Source organism: Falco punctatus (assembly GCF_963210335.1).
Source record: "Falco punctatus genome assembly, chromosome: 5".
Taxonomy (NCBI): domain Eukaryota; kingdom Metazoa; phylum Chordata; class Aves; order Falconiformes; family Falconidae; genus Falco; species Falco punctatus.
Genome location: NC_137584.1, coordinates 29,958,666 through 29,983,813, shown reverse-complemented (window position 1 = coordinate 29,983,813; position 25,148 = coordinate 29,958,666). Strand labels below are relative to the sequence as shown.

Genomic DNA, 25,148 nt, shown 5'->3' with positions numbered 1-25,148 from the left:
TTAAGATAAAATTAAACAAAATAAATCAATGATAATACCTTGTTCTTATTACACACCTGTGGTGGGCCACTCAGCAGCAGCCTCCTTGGGTGAAACGTGTCCATTCTGCCTTCATTTCTATTGTTGTAGTCCATATGGATTGGCTTGGGAACTGTCCATTGGCGGTAGTATAGAGACTGCTCCGTGCAAGTCATCATCTTACTCATAAGAGGACGAAAAGAACTTGCCCACATAACAGAATGATAAGGCAAAAGGGAAGACGATTTGGGAAGTCCACTGCTATCCGTAGAAGTAATAATATCATAAACCAGTTTGGGCAGAAAAACTATGGGAGGCTGTTTTGATGCTTTGGTCATGGAGCACTGAGAGGTCTGTAGGATGAAGGAGTTATGAGCAGGTGCAGAGGAGGAAGAAGAGGAGGAGAAAGGTGAGGAAGATGATGAGGTGATGGAAATCTGTGCACTTTTTATGTTTTGTTTTATATCCAGCTGTTCAGTTACCACTGGCATGTGTTTGCTGATTGTTGTTTGTGCCCCCTTGTCTATTTTCTGCTTTTGCCTTTCATAGTTATTTGTAGTTTCTTCAGCACTGTTGCTTAGTGCTTGGTGGGGGGATTTTGCTGTATCTGCTGCTGCTATTAAAGGAGGAGATGGCTCACTGCAGAATGCTGTAACTAGAAGAAAATTCTTATTTCAACACAACGCAATTATCTCTACTAGTCAATGCCATAGTTAAACAAAACCAAAACAAATAATCGTTTGGATAGAGTATCCATCAAACATTGCAATCCTGCTCCTGTTCTTCCTTTCATCTTTCTTGTATTGGAAGTCATAATGGGACTAGTTTGGAGTATTCACCTCAATGCAGGAAGTGGCTTTTAAAGTACTGAAGTTCACAGGAAACTTGTCAGTGACTGTCCTGTCCTCTACTTCTCTCATCCATTCTTTGCTTGAAGTACTTATCAGATACTTTCATCACTCAAGGCAAATACAAAATTACCGAAACCATCATTTAAGAGAGTGTAAGAAAATAATATTCACAGGCTATTATCCCACCAAACTACAGACACAGACTGACATCTAGAAACAGTCCTCTGAGTCAGCTCTGAACTGACACGTGTCTGCATCACCACAGCACTTAGTCTGATGTAATAAAACCTGGTTCTCAAGCCTCTGGTGCTACATAATGCATTAGTGCATTCACACAGCAGCTGGTCAGCTCAGAGCACATACTGAGCTCATCAGTGTTGGCCTTGAATAGGTCATGTAGATATATCCCACAGCTAATTGCTGATTTTCTGAAAGTGGTATATTTTTACCTTATATATTCTAGTTACTAAGATTTCTTGAAAGTTTTAGGCCTCATTTTAAGCGGTTCTAAGCATCTTTAATGCTTAGTGAATTCCAAAGAGATGCAAATACTTCAGAGTCTTCAGAGTAGACTGAGAACTGGTTGAGGAATCAGTCTCCAGACAGTACTAGGAAAACCTGTCTGAAGCTGAACACAAATAAAAACAGCTTTCATCTCAATGGTGAAAACAACAGTCTTGGTTCTCAAAAGAATTCCACATTTTGAACTAATAAAAGTCTGTATTTTCTCTTGGCCTCAAGAAATAGCTAGAGATATACTCTAGCTGCATATTAATCTAAAGTAGCCAGTAAAGGACATTAGCAATAAATACAAAAATATCACTAGCAGTATGAATGGTTTCAAGTAAAACCACTGTGACATCCCTCAAAATACCAATATCCAAAAGCACGGGGGAAAAAATAAAGGACAAAAGATTTCCTTAACCCCAGGCAAATTGAGGCACAAAGCCACAGGCCACATGGACACTGTGGAACTGATGAGCGGCCCAACTTTAGAGAAGAAAGAAATTTGAAAATGAAAGTGTTGAAGCTTATCCAAATATTTTCAGGCTTTTTTTCCTAATGTAATGACCACTGTGCCTGTGGAAAAGAAATCATGGGCCAAATATGCCTGTTACCATGTTGAAAACTACAATTAGATGGAAGAGATCATTTACTGTCACTGGCAAAAAACGTGTTTTAAAAAGCTGTGTGAGATTGCAGCTTCTAGGATGTTATGGTACAATGTATAGTCTCCACTTCTATTCAACTCTTCTCTTAATATTATCTGCATAAAAAGCATGTCAAGATATTTATCAGACAAAAAAGCTGTAGTAGTTCTCAACATTGCCTCATGCTTTCTATGTCAGTCTGCAGATTAAAAAGGAACCAAAGGTTTAAAAAATTTTTCATCTCCAAAATAGCTTTCAAATGATGCAGAATTAATGAGTGAACATTTCAGAGCAAAACCAAAAAGGTAAAAATATCCATGAGGATGAGCTTTCTTTCTCTCCTACAGATTTTAAAAATATTTTTTTAAAATGTGAGGCATGTTTTCTTTTTCATAAATTGTCATATCTCCAGTGAACGCACTCAGCCGTCACAGTACTGAAGATTCATACCTCAGTGGCACACATTAAAGAAGTGCCTGGTTTAGGCACCCCAACCTATGACTATTTTTCAAGCAAGAAAATACCTTATTTTTTATATTTCAGAAGTCTGAGCCTTATTTTTTTAAATTTATCTCTAGTGATCCCATTAAAATAGGCCTTATCAAAACCATAGTGATTCATGCCTTTTATTATTTATCTAATAAGCTGAATAAAAGATATCTTTTATGTCTTAAATGTAACTTAATAGAAATGATCGTAAGGTCTTACTGGAAGCTTTTGAAGACAGAGATGAAGATGCAGAGTCGTGGGAACAAGATCTTTCTCTTTTCATAGGACTTCTTTTTTCTGAAGTAGAACCTGTTTCATGAACGGTAGTACAGGAAAACGTAACCAAAATACATTTTAAGCCTGTAAGAAGTCACAGCTATATTGTCAAAGCAGGGAAAAGTACACAACAGTTTGTGTGGGTTTTGTCCTCATTCTGACACTGTTTTCAGTATGGAGAGTATCTGTGCCTACCATGCAACACTGGATCAGCCTGTGGTCTAACCTAACTATGCTAAGCTTCAACAGCTTCATAAAATCAGCGCTGCAGCCAGAAGCTGGTAATCCCTAGGCATGCCTCAACCACATCGTCTCTTTCTACCTGTGTCTTGCTTTCCTCACTAACCCAGTGTCAGGGAAACCAACAGGGCAACAAACTGCTTTGTCAGTATGTTATGAAATTACCTCCTACCCCATACAGCTTCATGGCCAGATCGTATCTCAGCTTTCGGTGATGAAAATCCCTATTTGTACAGCCACCAAGGGTATTCACTTGAGGATTCTAGCTCAGGCTTCTAAGTTAAAACATTTGTTTCTTTACAGTTTCACCATGGCAGAGAGACATAAGTACTTAGACTGTAAGGCTATCTCAGGTGCTCTGAGCTGGACTCTGGAGGAACATACTGTGCTTCATGGACTAGGAAAGCTGCCTTACAATTTAGACGCCTAACAACTTAGTGCCCATTTGACTCAGACTGCATACTGCATACAACCCAGGCGTACTTCAACTAAAACAAACTGAAAAACTAGTGGACAGAAGTGCTTGTCACATCTAACATAGGCCTCTATCGTAGACAGTCTGAGTATGACCTCAGGTATTTCATTCCTCTATGAAAAATAAGTATTTGATTAAGGCAAATATTTTTGTTGTGCTTGTTCTGCTAGCCTTACTTTCAATGAATAAGAATTGTTCTGCTGTCCTTGTTATCAATGCATGAGAATTTGAACAGTAACCAGCTCTCTTCCTCCTCACAGTGCAGAAAAAGAAATGCAGGCAAACAGTTTGAGATTTAAATAACCTACAGGGATAAAAGTGCCTTGTCTTCCATAGTTACAGGCACAATAGACAGTAAAGAAAAATGCAAAGAACTTACCGATAATGCCCATCAACTATCACTCAAAAAACCCCTCCAACAGTTCCTGAATAAATTATTGTTGTTTGTTTACACATGGAAAAGTTCTTACTTGTTCTTTTAAGAAATTATAGACTCACCAACTCTACATTCAAGAATTCATGGTCATTTTCAAGGAGCGCTCAGAAGTTACTACGTTCAGATTTATTTTCTAGCCATACTACTTAATACCTTACAAACTAGAGACTACTTAGCTGTACTATAGACAGTTTCCTTGGAAGGAAACATCATCATTGTCACTATGTAAGCATAGGTTGGACAGCATCAGTCAGGGATAGTTTAGGTGAAGTTGGCTCTGCTGTGAGGGAGGGCATCGGGTCGGTGCTTCCCAGACAGCAAAGCACACACTTCCCTGCTGCAGGGAGGGCAACACAGCACAGCACTCCAAACAGTGACTGCCACTGGATGTACACACTCCAGCTCCACTCTGCAGCAGCCTGAACATATGGGGCAAAGAAGGGAAGGAGGGAGGGGAGAGAAGGGGGTCAAAAAAACAGAGCAAGAGAACAGATGCAGCAGCAAGACTGCAAAAGATAAAAATGCTACCACAGCAGCAGCAGCCCCTGGGCAGGGAGGGTGAGAAAACGCAGGTTCAATGAGATGAAGTAAAACTGCAGAGCAGAGCTCAGTCAGTAAGGCTAACTCCAGAAACCCTCACCTAGTAGGCAGCCACACAATCCTTCTTTTTCTAATACAACTCAATCATTTTACAGCTTCTTTTATTATCACTACTAATAATACCTTCCGTCGCTATTTCTTCATCATCAGTGCTGCTTAGTTTCTCTGGGTCACTTTCTAATGCATCATTCACAACTGCTTTCTCTGTGTGAATTTCTGAGCTCACAAAGTATGCTGCCAAACCAAGTTCTTGCTCCAAGTTTGTCCTTACCAAAGAAGACGAATTTATTAAACGTAGGTCACAGTATCTCAGTGATCTGGAGAGAAACAAGAGGGGCTACTATGAAAACTCACTGTAATCGACTCCTGTATTTCTTTTACAAACACAGCCAAATGGGAATTTTTTCATGATCTGCTTAAACTATGGATGAGACAGAACACAATGTAACTTTTGTGCTTATTAAGTTTACCACTGTGGTGCATACACTTCTCTTTTTCTTAATCCAGTTACGCAGCTTAATCCAGTGCACTGAACATCAGCATCAGCATAAGAAAAAGAATAATCATTTGGGTTCTAAACCTACCGCATAGAATGGGATTCAGTTGAACATACAAAAGCATTTAGTGCCCCAGGGCATCCTGGATGGCTTCCAGCTGCCATTCCAGAAGGCACTGATCTCTAAACACATCCTGTAGCACAAATGCCTGCATCACACAGATGTCTCAAGTACCTTAAGATATTTAAAGTATACTATTTTTTACATACCCTTATACTCTCCTTTAAACTGGGACAACTCTCATGATATTTTCTGAGCTATTTATATCTTGCTATAAACAGGAGGTTATTGTTAATAATATGGATTTTGTATTTATGATATTAAAACTGCTGAGAAACGGAAAAGAAACATCTTGACACTGAAATCTGTTTTCTTCTCCCACAAGTAATTACACAGTTAGTCTTTAGCTATTTGGTAAGTGATGGATAAAAAACTGCCACTGAGAAAATACTGGATCTTCTTACCGTGGCAAAGACTCCCCTTGTGGATCCATACCACTAAATATCAATATACAAGGCAAACCTTCTAGTTCCAAATAGGTCTGTGGCCTCCAATCTACATCTTCAATCTTCTGCCAGATCTGTATAAGGCAAGAAACACTATTGGACATATCTGTGTGGCACAAATAAAAATACAAAAATATATACTTCCATCATCTGTTATATGAATCAATTTTTACAGTGGATGGATTTTCCGTGAAGGGAAACCACAGAGCAGAGCCAATTTCAACATAGGTAGATTGCAGAATTCTTAAGAGCACTGTAAGTAGCAATCTGCCTGCTGTAAATCTGAGGAGACTGGGCTAGCATATCCCAGCCTGAAAAGCCTCCCAGCTTCCCAGCTGTGCAGCACTGAGGCCAGGGCACAGACAAGTAGAGTGGATACAGTACAGTGGACAGTAGAGTAGGAGCTTTGGAGGAGAGTAGAGTGCAGAGGGTTGCTTCTCATGGCAAATAATGTATGGATGTCTGAGTCCAAGCAAGAAAATGAGCTAGGAATGAGACTTTTTCCCCTTAGAGGAATAGGGCAAAGCTGGAAGTGTTTAGCACACACATACCGCTGTCCTCACTTGCTACACCTGCTCTGCTCCAAAGCTGTCAGTTTTCCTGATAACTTCACGAGAAGTTTGACAACTAGATTATTGTTCAACCATTTCACATCAGGCTATACTGGCTATACTGCTTTACTTACAGCAGTCAGTCATTTCTGTTGTAAGACTTATCTACAGATAAGGACTACACTGTAGGACCAACCATACAACAACTCAGCTTCTGACATTCGTACATGTACCACTATTATGTATGTCAGAGAAGATAACCAGGACGTGATTCAGAACTTACACTGATATTTCAGAATAAGTTATGCCTAATTTATAGCAGAATGAGGTCAGCATTAGGCCCTGGATCTCAAACCACATCATCTAACATCTAATTACATCTTAGACTACACCTAACGTACTTAATCAGTACAGAGTGTACCATATATATATTACACGATCCTAAAATGTAAATACATTTTTGCTTTGGTGATCAGATGATGATAATTTTATGAAAAGCAAAGGAGTATCAATTTTATTTTGTTAAACAGATGACCCACGACTCAGGACCTAAAGGATATAAATTAATTCATAAACAAGCACATGGTCCAGAAGCTGTGAATACCGGGGTGCTCTAGGACTCATAACAGCATCACTGATTTGGTGCCTTCATGCCACCTGCTGGTGATAAGAATAATGTAACTCTCGGTTGGTCACTGGTTAAAATCTTTTTGCACTATGATCATTTTGTGAGAAAGTTCTGCTAAACTGTGACAACTTTATTTGGCTTTTTTCCTTGTGGTTCATGGTCCCTGTAGCTAAATGCAGGTCAGTTGTTCGGGAGGGTTGCTGATGAAAGTCAAGTTCTAGTCAAATTGGTTAATACTCCACTGAGTATTATTAATCAGAAGTAGGACAGTAGAGGTCTCACAAACAGTATGTCTAAAAGATGAGAGTCATGTTCCTTATGGCAGTTATTTTTACCAGTAAGACCCACACTTCAACTCATGACCATAACTCTCACCACTAAAGTCTCCCCACCTACCCATCTATTGAAGCTTCCCAGCCCATGTCATTCTGCAAGTTACCTTTAGTTGCTCCACAAAGTGCTTCCCTATTGTGATTCCAGAATTAGGATTTCCCAGGATTATTTCAAAGTTATCTTCAAGGGCTAGTCTTTCCCTTACATTATACAGACGTTCATATGCCACAGCAGCCAGTGGAGTACATGGAATTCTCAACACTACCATGAGGCCATGACCACTAGGACATTGTCTTGAAGAGTTTATGAGGTTTTGGGTGATCTCCAGAGTTTCAACTGAGGTGTAATTCTTCATCTGAGAAAGACCACACACAGCCATCATAGCTGCAGAGTAGTGTTGTATGAGGACAAAAGTCCTTATCACTGCACTGTGTAATCTGGGGAACCTGAAATAAATGATGAATTAAATAGTGAAGCATTAACAACTAAAGTGGAAAAGGCAACTTTTACAAAAGAGAGCAAACTCAAGTTTTCTCCTGTAAAGAATTCTTCATATCTACTATACAATGGAATCTCACCAAATTGCAGTTTCACAATCAGAACTGATGTTGTCTCTCCATTTCTTAGTAAAGATTTACTAAGTAAGTAGTCCAGTAAGGTTACATCACTTGAAGTTACCAAGGCTTTACTGCTGTTACAAAATTTATCGCAGAATATTTGCTAAGGCATTCTGTAATATCATCAATCAAAGTTATATTTTCTCATCAATAAGAATGGTATTCTTCATTATGCATTATTCTTAAGGGGCAGGAGTGGGGTGGGGTGTTTCTTTTGTTTTCTTACTGAAGCTGTGAACCATATTACTTTTGTTTCCAAGAGGACTGAATACGTAGGCAGCATCTAATGAGCATTCTCAAGTTCCCAAACCTAGGTACACCATCTCAATCCCCAGTCTATGGAAGGCAGAGACATGGATATGCAATAGCTCCCTGTGCTCTGATTTTCACAGAAATGAAACCCAGGTGCACAGTAAAAAGAGGAGCCATGGCCTGCTCAGAAAAGTGCCTGATGTGTGTGATCAGAGCTCCAAAGCACGCTGCAGCAAGCCCCAGCAGTTAAGCGTGGATGTGCTCAGTCTCCCAGTTAGCAATACAGACTCACAAGATTTTACTTGTCCAGTCTCATTCTTCTCACAGATCCCAAAGAACTCATCCACAGCCGTATGCATGCACATAACGTGCCACTGCTCTTTTGCAGTGATTCTAGACTTGCTCCACGGGAACTACAGAAAACGGATGATGTATTTTCAAGCTCTGATGATGCTCTGAAGTTTTGATTGCTAATTTAATTGTACAAACCACAGTGATATGTCTACTTCTCTTTGTGGTCCAAGTGCAGTATACACAAATGCTATACATCAAAATCAGTCAGGGTTAACCAGCGATAACATTGAACGAAAGGAATAACACATTTGAAATTACACGATGATGCACACTTAGATTATTATAACATAGAAGGTCACAACAAGAACACACTCTAAATTGATCTAAACAGTGTGCATGTTTGCAGTAAGAGGTAGCCTAGACTGGTTAGATTACAGGCCAAATATATACAAAAAAGATGGAAGGAGAAAATAAGAATGAGTGAAATGCCCTTGCATATGCAGCTGATTTGTGGGACAGCAAGAAAAAAAAAAAAAAGAACCAGGCTTCTAGCTAGAAACTGATTCTGCTAGAATGTACCTCCTAAATTTCCTGTGTTAAACAAAGGAGGGTACCATACCTCTTTCCCAAAGCCGTGACCATTGATTCAAAAGAGCTGTCATACCGGAGCAGTGGAATACTATGTCCAGAGAGGGTGGACTCAATGAATTCTGACAGTCCAAAGTATTTCTTGTTTTCATGGTATAAATCTACACCCTAAAGCAAATGAAGCAATAAAAATATAAGGTAAGGTCTATCAATCAGTAATTTACAACTGATTAACCATTGGTATCTCATAAGTTTGCAATTATATTCTCTAATAAGCATACATCTACTCAGGCGTATTAAAATAAGGAGAGAAAGAAACAATTCTTTTGAAAGAAGTTTGACCCAATTTTCCCTTGTTTCTTTCTTTCTCTTTCCTCACATATACACATACACAGACAGAACAGCTATGTCCGGAATAAATATGCACATATATGAAGAAAATCCAGGTATTGTACATATATTTATGCAATAATGCACTATAGAGATTTTAGATTATTTCCATTTATGTAGCTCAAAGATTTTTATAAGAGCTACTCATTTATAGAAGATATAAAAGCAAAAAAAAGAAAAAAAAAAACAAAAAAAAACAAAACACAAGAATTGACAGGACAAGCAAAGGGAAAAAGAACTTGCCACAAACTGAACAAGAAAAAGATGCCATGCAAATGTCGTTCTTGTTTACAGAAATCATGGGGCCTCCACAGGTTTGTCAAGTACGTAAATGTAAAAAACCTTATGAAAAGCTCACAAAAGCACCTCAAAGCATCTGTCTTACATTGCTGTATGAAGAAGGCCAGTGGATCTCATTGTAAGGGCTGATGTGAGTATGCTGTGTCTGCAGTGCATAGGGGAAGGAAGTCACGTGGAGGGTCACAATATTTGGCGCCTCTTTCACCTCCCTGCAGTTCAACAGTCTATCAACAAGTCCTGTGGACACTTCTGTTTGAGGATAAAGGCTATGCATAGCACTGCAAAAAAGAAACCCAAAACCCTCCAAAGTGATCAGCACGAGGGAACATTTGTGTCCAGTGGAACAGCTTTAACGTGGATACAAAATCAGAGTTAAACACATACAAGGAACTTAGGACTCTATTCTTTGCCCTGCTTTTGTTGCTTAGAAGGATGGGAAAAGAAATGCAAATTATTTCACTGCAGATTAAAATTTCTGTAAGTTTGATAAGCTCCCTAGCTAGAAAATTACCAGTCTCTTACGGCTACCACAATATGAGAGAGAAAAGATGAAGGGAAGCTGATATTTTGCAATTTACCAATAAACAATAGTCCTGTAGTAACTTTGGCCAGTTTGTTAGTGTTGCGCTTCAGAAAATATAATGCCTACCGACAAAAATCAAGATAGAAAATGGTAGACAGTAAGTCAGTGTGACAGAAAAACAGAGGGAAACTACTTGTGATAGAGTTTTTGTGAAAGGGAAGAATAGCTATTGTTAGGGCAAGTGCCACTATCATGGAACACCTACAGTCGATTCCTTGCTCCAGTGTAAAACTTCAGTGCAAATTTATGCTATTTAATTTTTGGCATTTGCCTGCAGTGACTAAATCACAAGCCTAGTCACTGCAAGCTTCTTCTGTTACTACCAGGAAGAGATAAGTAACTCCAGAAACTGGTTGTGTGTGTCCACCCATGGTCCAAGTCAGCCCTCAGAGATGCCCGTGTCTCTGTTGTGTCTGTGTGAGCAATCCCGGGCAATTACACTTCTGGTTTAGGCATGTCATTTAAGTGACTTCAGTTAGGTGGTATGAATCCTGCTGTGCAGAATAGGCACTTGAATATTTGTCACTCACATATCTTTATCAGATAAGAGATAAAAATGTCAGAGTTGAGCAGCGATACAGGTACTTCCCTACCTCAAGGATGTTACATCAATAAATGCCTTTAAAGGCTGTGACAGCTGCAATAGTTCCTGTAAGTTCCCAAGACATACAGGAGTTGAACAGGCAATGCTCACATGCAAAAATAAATTTTTGGTGAAAATCATCACTCTCAACCAGTGTGAAAGACAAGACCTTGTCATTTCAGTCACAAACAAGATTCCGTATTTTTTGGTTTCAGAAACACTACCATGCTCCCAAAGTTGGAATATGCAAGGTATTCCTGGAATTCAGTATGTTCTCTGAGCAACCCAGTGCCTCAGGAGTCAGAAGGCAGAAGCAGCCCATTTCTCAGCAGGCAGATTGTTGAGAAGCCAAGGAAACACGTCTCTGTAAGTGAAGCAATGAGTTATGGAAGTGAGCTGACGGGGAACTTGGTAAAGGTTAGACGGAAACCTCCCTGCTTCCCTGAGAAGTCTACCTGACATTCCTATGTATCCACAGCAGCTTTCAATTTACAAATCAGTGATTCAGGATAGAAAAAACATCGTACTGGAAATTTTCCAGTCAGTTAAAAACATAAACAGCAGTGTTGGTTCACTAGTTGTCTACTCACTGTGGAGGGGTTTTGCATGTTTTACAGCCCAGAGGACACTGACAGAGGATAATTGAGCTCTGTATACTTTCACAGGAAGCTTTCATTTGAACAAATGACAACCAGCCATAAAAAAACAATAGCTGTGGCTGAAAAAAGACAAGAATGGTGAGCAAGAAAAGCTGAAATGTTCCACTGAAGCATAATATAATAAGCAGGATAAGAATAACTCACAAAGGTCCTTAAAAGAAAATATATTTATTCAATGCATAGGAAGACAGAATTAGCAGAAAGATGCAAACAAAGATGAAGGAAGGGATAAATCAGAAAGCTGATCTTGACAGCTAATGCAAACAATAATAATTTATCTAAAAACAAATTACAGTTCTCTTACCTCATTAGATCCCAGTGTGCATGATCATGGATTAGGACAAACAGTGTATGTGGATTCTGCATAGAGTTTTGTAAAAAGACTTTGAATTTAATCTGGGCCTCTGCATCTAGTTTCATTACATACTGTTCCACCCTCTGCTTTGTAAGATGTTCCTTTTCTAATCCAAGTTCTAACAAAATACCTAAAGAAATGGAACAAATGTCAGTATTTCAAGATACAGATGCATCTAACAGTGTCCTGTAAATCTAAAATAAAGCTAACTAACGAGCACCTGAGTGCCAGAGATGAAACAAAGTCTGCTGATAAGTCACTTCAGAGGGTGGAACACAAATCAAGAAATCAATTTTCTCAAAGGAACCCAAATCAAGATTTTGAGTGCTGGAGTCAGCAATTGAGCAAATATGAGACAGCAATTTCTGAGCCACTGCTAGCTGGAATGGACGAATCTGATGTCGTTCAATCTCATAACCTGGAAAAAGGCAAAATTCTGTTTAGATATATGCCCAAAGACTAATCTAATGCAAAATGTTAGAGTCTGGCAAAGAATGACTGACCTGCTCTTTAAGGTACTTTGCTTATGAACAGGAGTTCCAGTTTATGAAAATCTATATGGAATATGCAAAGAAAACTTTCTGCATTTGGGAATTTTGGTCCTGTAAGTCTCTTAAATGTCTGAAAGCTGAAAGTGAACTTGTGCAATCATACTCTGCTATCACAGAAGTAAAGACATAGAGCTTCAAAGACTACTATACCCAGTGGAATGAAGCAGAGCACCCATCAGTATAAATCTGAATATTCCAAGACATGAGCTGCTGTTTTCCTCAGGACCTTTGCCTTCAGGAGCCTAGGACTCTACCCAGAAGGATCTAACTGCTAAGTGCATGTCTCAAGTCCCCTACTCTGTCACGTCTTAAAGAAAATTCTCCTTACTTACTTGTACACGCAGCTGTTCCAGTTCCATTCAGTGCTGTTGGTTTATTCACTGAAGCAGAAAGTGATGAAGAGATGTGCCCTTGGTTTTCCTGATAAAATTTCTCCAGCAAAAGATCAATGTCACCCTCTATCAAATTGAAGGGATAGTGGAATAAACATCCTTATTAATAAAAGCTGCATTTCATACTGATCTTTTATAGATCTTAAAAAGCTTTATATATGCTAGCTAGTTATCCTGCCCTTGGCTCATTGGCTATTTTATATGGGAACTCTCTCATTATTTTCTGTTGCATCTGCTTTTACAGCATATCACTAACAAAATGCAAATCAGGCCAGGGGATGAGAGATCAGCTCTGCAGGCCACTGGCTAGGGCATTTATAGAGGATGGTAGAAAACTAGCCCCAAGGCCCTCGTGCAAATCTGCAACCACAAAGACATGAAGCTGGCTTAGTTTATGTTCAGACCATGGAGCTATATTGTTCACTAATAAGGATTACAAAAAGCTTTGGAAAATCTGATAAATGTTTTAAAGTCTTTAACATTTTTGAGAGAGAATAAAAAACATTTCCTTATAAAGCTGAAAGAGAAATATGAGTTTTATAGCCACACACAATGCTGAAGCAAACAAGGTATGATTTATTGAACTACGAATACCTGCAAATATAGCCTGTTCTATTCAGCAGGAGCCCTGCTTACAGATGAAAGCTGTGCAGAGAACACAATATGCCTGCCCTGAGTATTTAGTATTTCCTCAGTCACTGAGAAGTCTGAACATGTCTGCACTGCTGAGCTCAGAAAGGCAGGGTCTGCCCTGTGAAGTGCAATCCAGTGGATATAGATGGCAACTATTTTTAGGATGTTCATTTACCTGTTCTGCTCAAACAATAGCAATAGCAAAAGTGATTTTGAGAACTGTACTTTGAAGGTACCAAGAGCAGAAACACTAACATAACTACATGATGGTTCAAGGAAAACAATTTTCTTTAAGTGACCACTCAAAATATCATGACATACCCAGAAGGGTTCTTGTGATCTGAGTACAGATTTACTGATGTGACGTGAATGGTAAAGGGGACTGTGACAGCCCATTAACACTGACAAATATGCTGCATTTACTCTAGTTCTGTGATACGGTTTAACCTTCCACGAGGCTGGATCTACCTCCAGATAATCCTGACTGTAGTAACGCTCAGTACACTCGGTTAAAAAATTATTCAGTAACCCTGGCTACCTGCAATTTTCCTCTTTTCCGTGCATCATGACCAAGCTGACAGTATGGTAAGTCAAAAGGACAAATCCTACCTTTGATAAAGTAACTGTTCTATCACGGCCTAAATGAATTCTGTGCTTAGAGCAAAAGCAGTTACGCATCCATATGGATGTGGACTTGCAAAGTATATGGATGGATTTGCATAGCTAAGAATAATATGTTCAGTTATTTGTTGCCATATTTTTATGAAACCGAGGGAATTTAGAAACCAGCACTTTTAGGGAGAATTTCAATTCAAATATACTTCCACAACTTGGTCCTGTACTTGTTATATATTTCTTATAATGTCTTGCTTCTGGAAAGGCAATGAACACAGCTGTTTTCTCTGACTTGAACATTTCAGAGATGTGGAAACATGCCTCTTGATTATCTGTTAGGTACCTGGGCAGAGTGTGCTAAAGAAGGACCCCAGAGTTTCCACTTTCCCTGTGACCAGCTGATAGTTAACTTCTTTTTGGTAGTCTGAAGGAGTGAGCATGCTTTCAGACAGAACTCTTGCCTGATACTTTCCTAAAAGACAAAAAAGTAATTTTGAAAGCACTTCAAACTAAAGGTAAATGTTCTAATTCATAATAAAAATACTATCAAGCTAAATGAGTACCACACACACAAAAATGGCAGAGGAGTTTTTTCTCTCTTCTATACATGTATGCACCAGCCATCTGTAAGATAGATTCATGTTTTATAATTCTTTGTGTTTATTTCCCAGTTTAGGAAATATTTGTTGATACAGTATATAAAAAGACCATATAAGTAGTCAAAGGAATCGTCAATTACCTTACGCTCATAATGAACCTTTGAATGGCCATTCAGATAAATTGGTTATCAGCACAGCCCTCAACAGAGTGACAAAGAGGATGACATTGAAAGACCCCCTTTTAGAAGCTAAACGTTCAGTCATCTGCTTGCTAATATCCCAGTCACACAGAGCAGGAGAGCTTTATGCACCGTGTGTGCTGTACCTTGCTATTGTTTGCAGTAGCGTTGGCTGGAATGCCATGATGAGAAAACGGGTAACGCAGGCAGAATGTGACTTGCTGGGGACAGACCCAGCTGTGCAGCATGAACCTGGGTTCATCAAAACCCATTACTTGTCGGTCAAAGCTCTGCTTTCCGAGGCAGGTTATTGAAACTCCAACCAAACTTCTCATAGCGTTGCATTACTCTATTTTGCCTGGAGAAACACCCTTGGGATCTTACCTGTTATCACAATGCAGGAATCAATGGCTCGATTCCTACTGGCACATATGATCACCACGTAGTTTGTCTTTATTAATTTTCCTTCAATGAGTAGCTTAAACATTTCTGAAAGCCCTTCAGCCAGAGAGTAGCTGCACTCAATGATATGGACACTATCATTGCAGGAGCTAGCTGCAAGGCCTGCCAGCCAGGGAAGCTGGGCTGAAGTCACGGCTGCCATCTGGCTGGGCACTAGAGGGAAGGTCTGTGGAACAGCCTGTTGGTACTGACGGATTTCAGACAGGTGTGATTCCCGCCATGAACGCATGAATATTTGTTCCAAATCCTCAATCAAAGGGACCTGGTCTGAGGCTAAAAAAATGAAGAGGAAAGTATTATGAAACAACTAAGCAAAACTTCTGAGTTAAAACTTTAAAACCAAATTTTTTCTTCATGTACTTTTTTAGAGATGATCATGTTTCAAATTTATGCATGCGTGACACTATTGCCTTTAGCAGATGTGAACCAAATTTTTCATTCTGAAGTGCCTTTGACATACTCAAGTCAAACTGAGTATCAGTAATTAGAAATATTTAAGAGGTTGAGTGCTGCCTGTCTCAGCATAATAGAACTTCTAAACCACAGATTACATTCAAAAGGAGTGATTTACAGCTTTTTTCCTTTTTTTACTTTTAGTTGCTGAGGTCCAATTTAACAGGAGAAGATGAACTTTACATGATTCTATTTCAATCTGTCTGGCCTTCAGGAACTAATTATTTAGTTTTGTTTCATTACCATGAAGTTGTTTAATATCACATGTCCTAAGACTGATATTTAATATTGCCCTGCCCTAATATTCCCTTTCTCATTTGCCAGCATGTAATATATTCATTGCAGTCTATTTGGATGTAAAATAACCTTACCTAGCTGGACAAGGTAGTAGACAGTCAGTAAGAGCTGCATTTCCTCTGAAATAGGCTGCATTGTGGAAGCTCCATATTGTTCATATGCTCTAGATAAAGACTGTGAATTTCTGTAACAGGTGTACAACAAAGGGCTCACTATCACATCATTAATGTTCCCGCAAAGATATGGGAAGTTTCCATGACCTACAAAATAAACAGTGTTTGTACAGATCACATTCACTTCATAATTTCCCAAGCATGCATTAAACAGCTTTAATAGAAAACCTTTTAAAATTTACAGTGTGTAGCAGTTGGGCATATCTTTTACAAGATTTACGTCATCTCTTACAAAAAAGATTTAAGGCCTTGTTGGGGGGTGGGGTTTTTACCTTTAAAAATAACTGGCTTTGCTTTACAGATCGTCAACAGGTTGTCAGGAACTGAGACAGGTTCTCCCGAGCCCACCATCGGAGATGACGCTGGCCCCACCAAAGCAGAATGTGGTAAAGATGATAGGCTTCCTCCATCTAAGATTTTAGACAGATTATTACTGGAGTAAGGTCTAAAATGATTTCCTCAGAGAGAAGTTATTCAACATCGTCTCATACCCATATTTGGTATCAGTTTTAAATGCTTTTTATGGTTACATCACACATTTCATGAGGTGTTACTACAACGCGGACTATTATGCTAACTTTCTTGGAGGACTAATTATATTGTTTGAAACCTTGAACATCACCCATGCATCTAAAGATTTTTAAATTGTTTATAAACAAGCAGTTCCGGGTATGAATGCAAGAATACAGAGACTTGTGTGGTATCAATGAACAAATAGTTAAGCTTTGTGTGTTCTGTATGATATACTTAGTTTCACTGCTTCTATAAAGCAAGAAAGAAAAATTTAAGATTCAATGTTTGCCTAATCATAACTTCTTTATGGCAATTTTAATTTAAACAATACAATAACACATTAAAAGAAAACATTTTGGGCCAAACAGGTTTATTTCGCTGCATGTCACTCTAGTCTACTAGAGTGTCTAGTCTACTAGTCTACTACTACATGGCACTACAAAGTCCAAGTGTCAAGAACACTGTGACAAATAATTGATACCAAGGATGATACTTTGACCTGAGTTATGACACTAATTTTAATATCCTCAAGGTGTTTCCATTTCTAAAGATAGACACAGGCACCTGTTGGGATTTATTAATAATGACTTGATGACTGGATCCTAATGAGACTTAAACTCAGAGCCTCAAAAAGAAATCGATGTAAATGAGGCACCTAAATGTAGGTAAGCATGTAGGTATCAAACACCTTTCAAAACTCTAACAGAAGTATGCGTCTTTAAAATACTGCCTCTTTTCCCTCATTGTTTTCAGAATAATGAAACAACCATTGTCATTACCTTGGGTAATGGTACCTTGGATGTAGCTTACCATTTTTAATTCTGTTTGGAGCCTGTGGATTGAGCTGCAAGTTCCAAGTTTCAGTAGATGATGGAGATTCTGGTGACCAACCTTTATGACGCTTTTTTGGAGGCCCTGAATTTGTTAAAGTGCCTGAATAATAGTAACATTTCAGAAAGGTATTAGAATAAAACATATTCAGCTTTGTGCATGGTAATTCAATATTTTTTGATAGGTTGAATGTGTGCATTGAGTACTGTGGTAGACAGGGTCCTCCATGAATATAATTTTTTATGGTTTTTATTTTACTTTGCTATGTCCTGCTTAAATTTCTGGAAACCTTCTGCAGAGAACTCTTAATTATCTAGGTTGACTTCACTTATTTTATACCAATGTTTACCCATATTAAGAATAATGCAGTAAGAATGAGATACGTATAAGAATGCTTACAAGTGTTAATATTTTGAAGTCAACATTGTGAGCATTTTGCTCCCTTTATTTGTGAACACATGACACAGTGTTTCATAGAACTTACTGCAAAATAAAATTCTCAAGGGTTCCAGGGCAGTATTAATGAAGATCTGAGTTCTTTTCAACAATTTTCCCATTTAAAGGATTTCTGCTACTTCTTGATGGTTAACATCCTTGGTTTTACATTATTCCATGTAAACCCATAGTAAATTAGTTCTGCACTTTACTTATATACACATGTAGTTCCAACACCTTTGTCTATAAAAACATAACTTTCTCACAGTTTTTCCAGGAGCTCCTGATATGTTTAATTTCTTGAATTTTTCTTTCATTGATTTCTTGAATCTTCTCGTGCAATCCTGAAAACTCCTAGAATGATGAGCTTTCACTAACATCAAGTATTTCTAATTATTGAGACTCAACTGTCCTCCAGAAATTGCTCAGCATCTTGCAGGATTGAGCTATTTCTATTTCTGGACGTGGCTATGCAGAGGTTGTAACACTACTTCACACTGGCAGGGCTCTATCTCCTGGCAGAATGGTTAGTTCCACATAAAATTTAAGAGACATTAAGAATCTTATATAGAAGGGGGGGCAATTTTGCTAAATATATTTAAAATTATAAATAAACCTGAAGTCTTATTATTCCCTTGCAGAAGAACCCAACATACAGGACTTCAAAGATGACGTTGTCCTTCACGTTCTCACCACGCGAGGGCAGTATTTAGCCGTTTGTGCTACTCCCGCTTGCATTGCGTTTCCTGGCACACGTTTGTTACAAAGGTCACAAGAGACAGCATTGCAAAGATTTTTTTATTTGAAAATACCGTACTCTTTCCTGCAGATATGTTGATATGTGAAAGCAAACCACATGAAATGAATTGGCAAGAATACGTTGCTGCATGGAAGAAAGAGATCAATAACCTGAATGGGTAGAGAAAAACGATTTGACTGTGACGCCAGCAGGGAAACTTGGAAGACTTGCTCAGAAATAGAGCTATAGCATGTTTCTAGCCATAATGAAGACTAACTTTCTTGCTTAAACAAGCCAGTGACACAGAATGCAGTTTGTGACAGAAAACAATTAACACAAGTCATTATAATAATGGTGCAGTGAGGACAGACTTAATTTGGAGCCAGTTGTCAAAGCCTAGTGCACTTTCCCAAGGTGAACTGCAACACAGGAATCACCCTATGAGTGATTACTTAGAAATCTTTCTTAATTCCCTTCAAAAAACCTGTTGGTGAGATTGCTGCAGACTTTAAGAACCTTTAAGAACCTGGATTCAGAATCGAGTCTGTACTTCTATCAAATGAATGGACTGTAAATATAAAGAAAAACTTCTAATTAATAATGTGAGCTGTAACAAAGTTATGGCTGAAAACATAAAAAGAATTTTCTTTTCTGAAAATTAAATCAGAAAAAAAAGTGTTATGGTCAGAAAAGACTTGGAAGGGAATAGTCATTTCTATTCATACAGGAAATTATGATCATGATATCATTTGTTCCATGCTTCCATTGTACCCACAGAATATAGAGTTTACGGTTATTAAACAACAAATCCATACAAATACCTAACACCGAAGGTCTTGTCAGAGCAGACAGGTTATTTTTCACCAACTGCTGTTTAGGCGATTCCTTGCCATTATAAACAGCTGAGCTGAACGCTGCTGTCGAAGGGATGTGGTCTATGGCTGCAGCTGGCAAGAAAAAACCCAAAGTATTTAGATGAAACGTTTCTAGGTCAAGATCCCCAGCTGATATAGTAAACTGATCACTTGATCATTTACTTTAATAGAGCCGTCGCGGTCTGCTCAGACTGAATGCAATGGCTGAATACAACAAATCCACTTCTGATCTCATACCAGATTATTGCTGTATGACTCCTGAGTGCCTGGGTAAAATTCGATTCTGCAATCAAATACATATGTCAGATCCTTTAGCTTCTTTTCAGGTGGACCCTAGCTCTTACATGAAGTTTACTCAAGAACCACCTAAAAGAGTGAGAGAAGTTTTTTTAAAATTTACTAAAAATCTCCTAAACTTCCATTCCAATTTGACATCCTCTTTTCAAGCTTCTTTTAAACTACGCTGCATTAAAAAGAGAGATTTTCTCAAGCCTAATACGCTTGTAATTAATGTAGTTGTTTTATATATGTAACCTCCGGGGGGAAAAACAATCCAATCTGCTATTATAAAGACAAAAATTATTTGTTCTGGAGGGGTACCGGTATTCCAGATCACAACTGTTTAACAGGCTTCTATCTCACAGAGAGAATACAACCACCAACAGACATGCCTCAGTTCTCCTGTGTGAATTTCTTTACAGTCACAAGACACTAAAGAGCTGTTTTCATTATGAAGAAGCTCAGAGAGACAACTCTAGCCTCTATTATCCACCACCTTTCACTTATGTCAAGCTAATGGAAAAGTAAATGTTTCAGAAAGGCTTTTTAATACAAAAAAATGTTACAGATACTGATCATTAGTTTGTTTTTTTTTTAATTTTAAAGCCACTTTTCTCAGCAGAAGAAAAAAATCAGAAGCTTTTAAGCTGATGCCCATATAATGCCTGCAGTAAAGAGGATTCTGGTCATAACAGAAATAGACTGACTCAGATGAAAAAGCTGAAATGACACTGGTTCCTGTAACATTTGTCACCTGTGACCAGACAAGCAAGAGCTGGAGGGACGTAATAAAATAATTCTCAGCAACTTTTAAGATAATGGCTTTTAAAAAAAATAGGTTTGCCTTAGCTATGATCAAGCTGCAGAAAACTGTTTTATTATTCGCTAAGCTAAACCTAAGGGGGAAAATGGACAGCCAGAAACCTTCAAAGCGTGATTGCTTTCTTTATTTGTAATATATGTCTAAATCTATTCCACTAGCTTTGTTTTATGCCGTAGCGTGTTTATTTGTTGGTCTTTCCATGCATAGAAGAGTAAGAGTAGGTGGAAACCCAGCGTGCTTTCCTTCTAAGCAGTACCTGTTTGCTGAGTCCCAGCTGGAGCGCTTGGGTTTGCTGCTGGCAGTGGCTCACTCGAGGTGCTTCCCGAGAGACCCGAACTTTCTGGCAGTTGGAACAATGTGCTTGAGCAGGTGCTGGATGAAGGCTGCCGGCCTCTGAACTCTTAACAGAAAAGAAACTTCTTATCCCCTGACAACAGCAGCATTTCCTCTTTGTCTGCACGTTTGATTTGATAATTTCACACATGAATTACTTGGAGGCTACAGCACTTGGAATGAAGGAACGGATGTCTTCAGACATGCCATCCTCATATTAGGTCAATCAATTACTTTTTACAGCTGCTGTAGTAATCACCTAGCTTTAAAGAGCCTTTCTTTCAACTGATCTGTCTTAGGTTTTACACAGACACCAGTCCCTGTGATAGCTAAGCTTGGATGACGAAAACCAGAGCTCGAGGAAGACAGCTTCATTATCTTACCTGCCCCTTTCCAGCAGATTACAGATCCTTTGGTCAGAGCTCCCTGTGCATTCCTGACCAGATAATACTTTAAGTGTTTCTGTTTCTTGGGCTGAGTGGTCAGTTTAAGATTAATGTGATTTGAGAATTCTGTAAAGTAGCAGAAACCCTTCTTGCCACAGCCAACACAATTGCCGGAGAAGCCTGATAAAATAAACAATGCATATAATCCAATGAGATAGGTGGGTCACTATTAATAACATCCAAACATGACCCTTTCCTGGAGAAAATCTGTATTTTATTTTATTTTTTTTGTCCACAGAGTGAACTTTTTATTAACATTTTCCTCAAAAAAAAAAAAAAAAAAACCAAACACATCAAGTCCACTCTGTTGCACCTTGGCTACCAGACTGCAAAAACAGAGCCCCACATTTACAGAACAATTAAAATAGGGCATATTTTTCATTTTTCTCCCACCACAAAAAGATCACAATCTTTACCTACCTGTGAAACATTAAACCAAGAAGTTTCTGACTGAAGGGTGCTGAAAGAGATGTTTAACTCCAGCCCTATTCAACACCACAGAAAGCACGTGCTTCACTTCTGTTTCAGCTTCCGTCAAAATAAAACATGCAATTAAGTCTCCAGAACTTAAATATATTTAATCTACTATATTTAATTAGGCCTAAGTATATTTAAGTACCAAGTTCCTATTACAGCTGCTTTTTTAGAGATGAAAAAATACTAAAGCATTCCTGGGCTATTAATTTAAAGTAGCTTTCTCAAATTATGGCTGGACTGTGTTAGCACTTCACAGCAGTTTAAACTATTTATGATTACGGAAACAAAGTGTCTGCGGCTTTATAGACACAACAGAGATATAGTCCTTGCACGTAAAGAAGCTTATTGTACTCAGGCTTGATGGGGCATTTCCAGGGATGCTGCCATTTCCTCTCATCCTGAGATACACAGTCAGCCTTAAAGAGGGGCTCGCGATGGTGATGTCATTATTGTCGTAAATAAAGGGCATTCCTGGCACAGTTGAATATTTGCCTTTTGATTCTTAAACAACTGTTTTTGTCCATTTTCCAAAGGATTTCCTAAGAAATTTTAACTTTGCACCAGACCAATGCAACCGTCTGAAAATACTATCTACAAAGAAATCCTATAGTGTGTAATTAGGAGAGTCTTCTGCAGGGAAATTTCCTCTCTGTTCCCCACACATGAATTTAAGCATAAAGTTTTCTTTTTTCTTAATTATATCTAATGAAAGTTTTTATTTGTCATCACAGGAATTGGAATGGGAAAAGTGTGTTCAGTCAATTGAAAGATGGCAAAAATAAAGGAAATATATTTCACATAACATATGGTCAAAAACATTGGGAATAAATAACTGCAATAAACGATCAATAGTATGGTAGATAAAATTAAGAGCCTTATAGGAAAATTACTATTTCAATCACATATTTCAAACAAATTAACTTTTCAAATTAATGGTCAATATCTTATTCCTTCAGCAAAATACAAGCACTGAAATATAACATTTTGTAAACAACTGTTGCTTGGTTTACAACCCAAGCACTTTTATTGGTTTTCAAATGACTCAGAAGAATTCATTAAAATCTTAAGTTCATGTGGAAATTGGTCTGGTATCCATGGGAACAAGTGGCTAACAACTATTGAAAGCTGCCTATTATCTCTCTGATCCTGGTCTGTAGGATGATAAAGGTCACTATGACTCATAAAATGAGGACAAGTCATGACTCTGCAGAATCCTCTGTGTTATATCAGTCAGCACAAAAGCATCTGTCTAACATCACAGAGCCTTCAGTAGCTGCAATAAAAGCAACAACAAAAGGAAACAAAATTAGAACGGATGTGGCAAAAGCTGTAGAGTTCGCATGCATTTTATGCAGACTAAGAAATCATTAAAAACACTTCTGCTTGTAAATGAAAACTTCCCATACATTTGACAGCACACTGAGCATGAGTAGCAGCACTGCAATTTTTGCCTGGTCGCCACTTACAAGCCTTTACATGTTTTCAAATACAAGCACAAGGGGACCATTTCCAAAGGTGGCACAGAAGTACTTGCACATGTTTTATCATTTTGCTGGGAGCACCCAGCAACTTGCCAAAGCCACAGGTAGAAACATTTGTTCAACAGAAGTTGTACAGTGGACGTAAAATCTTTTTATGTGGACTTTAGATCAGTCATTACTGGTAACTTTCATAAATTATCATCTGCCTAAACTAGATTTAGCAGTAACTTCTAACTGAAATAACCTTTTGCCCTAATCACCTATTTTTAACTCTGTGAGGTCTGCTAGAAAAATAGTTTATACCACATAGAGCACACACGTGAGGCCTAGTAAAGATTAAACAGATCTAAATTGTCCACTTGTTTTGAAAAGTCCTTGGAGAACATTCTAGAAGTTTTTTTAGTTTTCCTTTAAAATCAAACAATCATCTTTCACCTCAAGCTTCCCCAGCTCCTCTGAGTCAGACTAAGAGTCCTTTCTTGCAAGCTCCTGCCAGCACCATTTTTCATCCCATTCATTCTGCCCGACACTCTCTTTGATGACAGCCATGGCTTCGTTAATACAGCTTAGCCCTGACATCACAGACAGAACACAGCATGATCTTATAATTCGAATGCAATAATAAAATGCTGTTCCATCGTTACTCATCGCAGGGCTCTGCCAACCTTGTCCATAGCACTTTATGTAGCAGACTGAGTAACACAGAGAACCCAAACATTTCATCCTCCTCCTTTCTCTGAATGCCCTGTTCGCATGCCATGGCCCCAGGCAGCAGCTGATGGAGAGGACAGCTTGTTTCATAAACAAGCTTGCATTAAATATTCTTCCATACATTATACAGAGGACAAAGGTCAGGGGAGTCAGGCAAGACATAAGGTGACTCAATATATCTATGTCATGGGATTGATTTCACAAGGGAATCAGAAATCAATGCCTGAGTTTAGGGGCTAAAAGCCTTTCACCTTTAGGTCACCAGTTCACATCCAGCTCAGTTCAGTAATGACTTAAGGCTGTTACCCTCTGAAGATTGTTTAATCAGAAGGTGTTTGATTGTATCTGTTATTTTATCATATGCATTGGCTTGAATTTGCTCACATCATGATGACTGATCGCAGATAATTTAAAAAGCTCTTCCATGGCAGGGACCTTGTGCTCAGAAGAAGGACCTTGGACTAAAAGGGTATGAAACCTGACCTACCTTCTCACTAGGAGAATGGTTCCTTTGGATCAACAGTGAGCTTGTGCTAGGGATAAAGAGAGGACTTCAGGATGGAAGGATATCCATCTAACATTTCATAATCTAATCTTTCATAAATTGGAAGAAATTTTCTTCCTGTTTCTCTTTTAAAACAATAACAGGCTTTTAACTAATATTCATATTTCTTTGGAAAGTTGAAAGCTTGCTTAAACAAAGAATGATTGTATTTCCAACTTTTCAGCAAAGGTATTTCATCTTTTCAGTTCTACTCACAAGAAAAAGCACACACACACTGACAATGCTCCACATTTTCCCCACCTACTCAGTACCATTGCATTTGAAGACTGAAGTTCTAAAATTAAAAAATAAACTAAATCAATATAGTCAGGCTGGAGAGCTCCATTGTACAAAACCTCACCAGTACTACAAAAGTCCAATAGAACATTGCACATTTTAACAGAAGCAGCCACAGCATTTTCTACAATGTTTTCATCTTACACACAGCTTACAATGAAAGCAAACTAATCTTTTCCTCTGTCATTCTGACCTCAGGGACCCACTGAAAAAAAAGAAGGATTTCTTATTCCCTGCTAGGAAAGTGGGCAGCTGTTTGGTCTTTTGGGAAGGAAAAT

General features: G+C 38.4%; 1 protein-coding gene across 9 annotated transcripts in view; it reads right to left on the bottom strand.

Moving 5' to 3' along the window:
* Window positions 1–25,148, bottom strand: part of GREB1 (growth regulating estrogen receptor binding 1) — a 117,408-nt gene that overhangs the window by 26,042 nt on the left and 66,218 nt on the right. For all 9 annotated transcript variants that reach the window (XM_080390640.1, XM_080390633.1, XM_080390634.1 and 6 more), the window contains 18 exons: window positions 21,298–21,480; window positions 20,838–20,981; window positions 19,426–19,551; window positions 17,410–17,532; window positions 16,359–16,496; window positions 15,988–16,173; window positions 15,086–15,436; window positions 14,267–14,395; window positions 12,616–12,741; window positions 11,953–12,150; window positions 11,682–11,862; window positions 9,638–9,830; window positions 8,894–9,030; window positions 7,218–7,557; window positions 5,558–5,673; window positions 4,660–4,853; window positions 2,729–2,818; window positions 57–673 (listed from right to left, as the gene is read on the bottom strand). In XM_080390640.1, coding sequence (XP_080246766.1) covers window positions 57–673; window positions 2,729–2,818; window positions 4,660–4,853; window positions 5,558–5,673; window positions 7,218–7,557; window positions 8,894–9,030; window positions 9,638–9,830; window positions 11,682–11,862; window positions 11,953–12,150; window positions 12,616–12,741; window positions 14,267–14,395; window positions 15,086–15,436; window positions 15,988–16,173; window positions 16,359–16,496; window positions 17,410–17,532; window positions 19,426–19,551; window positions 20,838–20,981; window positions 21,298–21,480 — 3,572 coding nt within the window. The remainder of the gene's footprint in view (window positions 1–56; window positions 674–2,728; window positions 2,819–4,659; window positions 4,854–5,557; window positions 5,674–7,217; window positions 7,558–8,893; window positions 9,031–9,637; window positions 9,831–11,681; window positions 11,863–11,952; window positions 12,151–12,615; window positions 12,742–14,266; window positions 14,396–15,085; window positions 15,437–15,987; window positions 16,174–16,358; window positions 16,497–17,409; window positions 17,533–19,425; window positions 19,552–20,837; window positions 20,982–21,297; window positions 21,481–25,148) is intronic.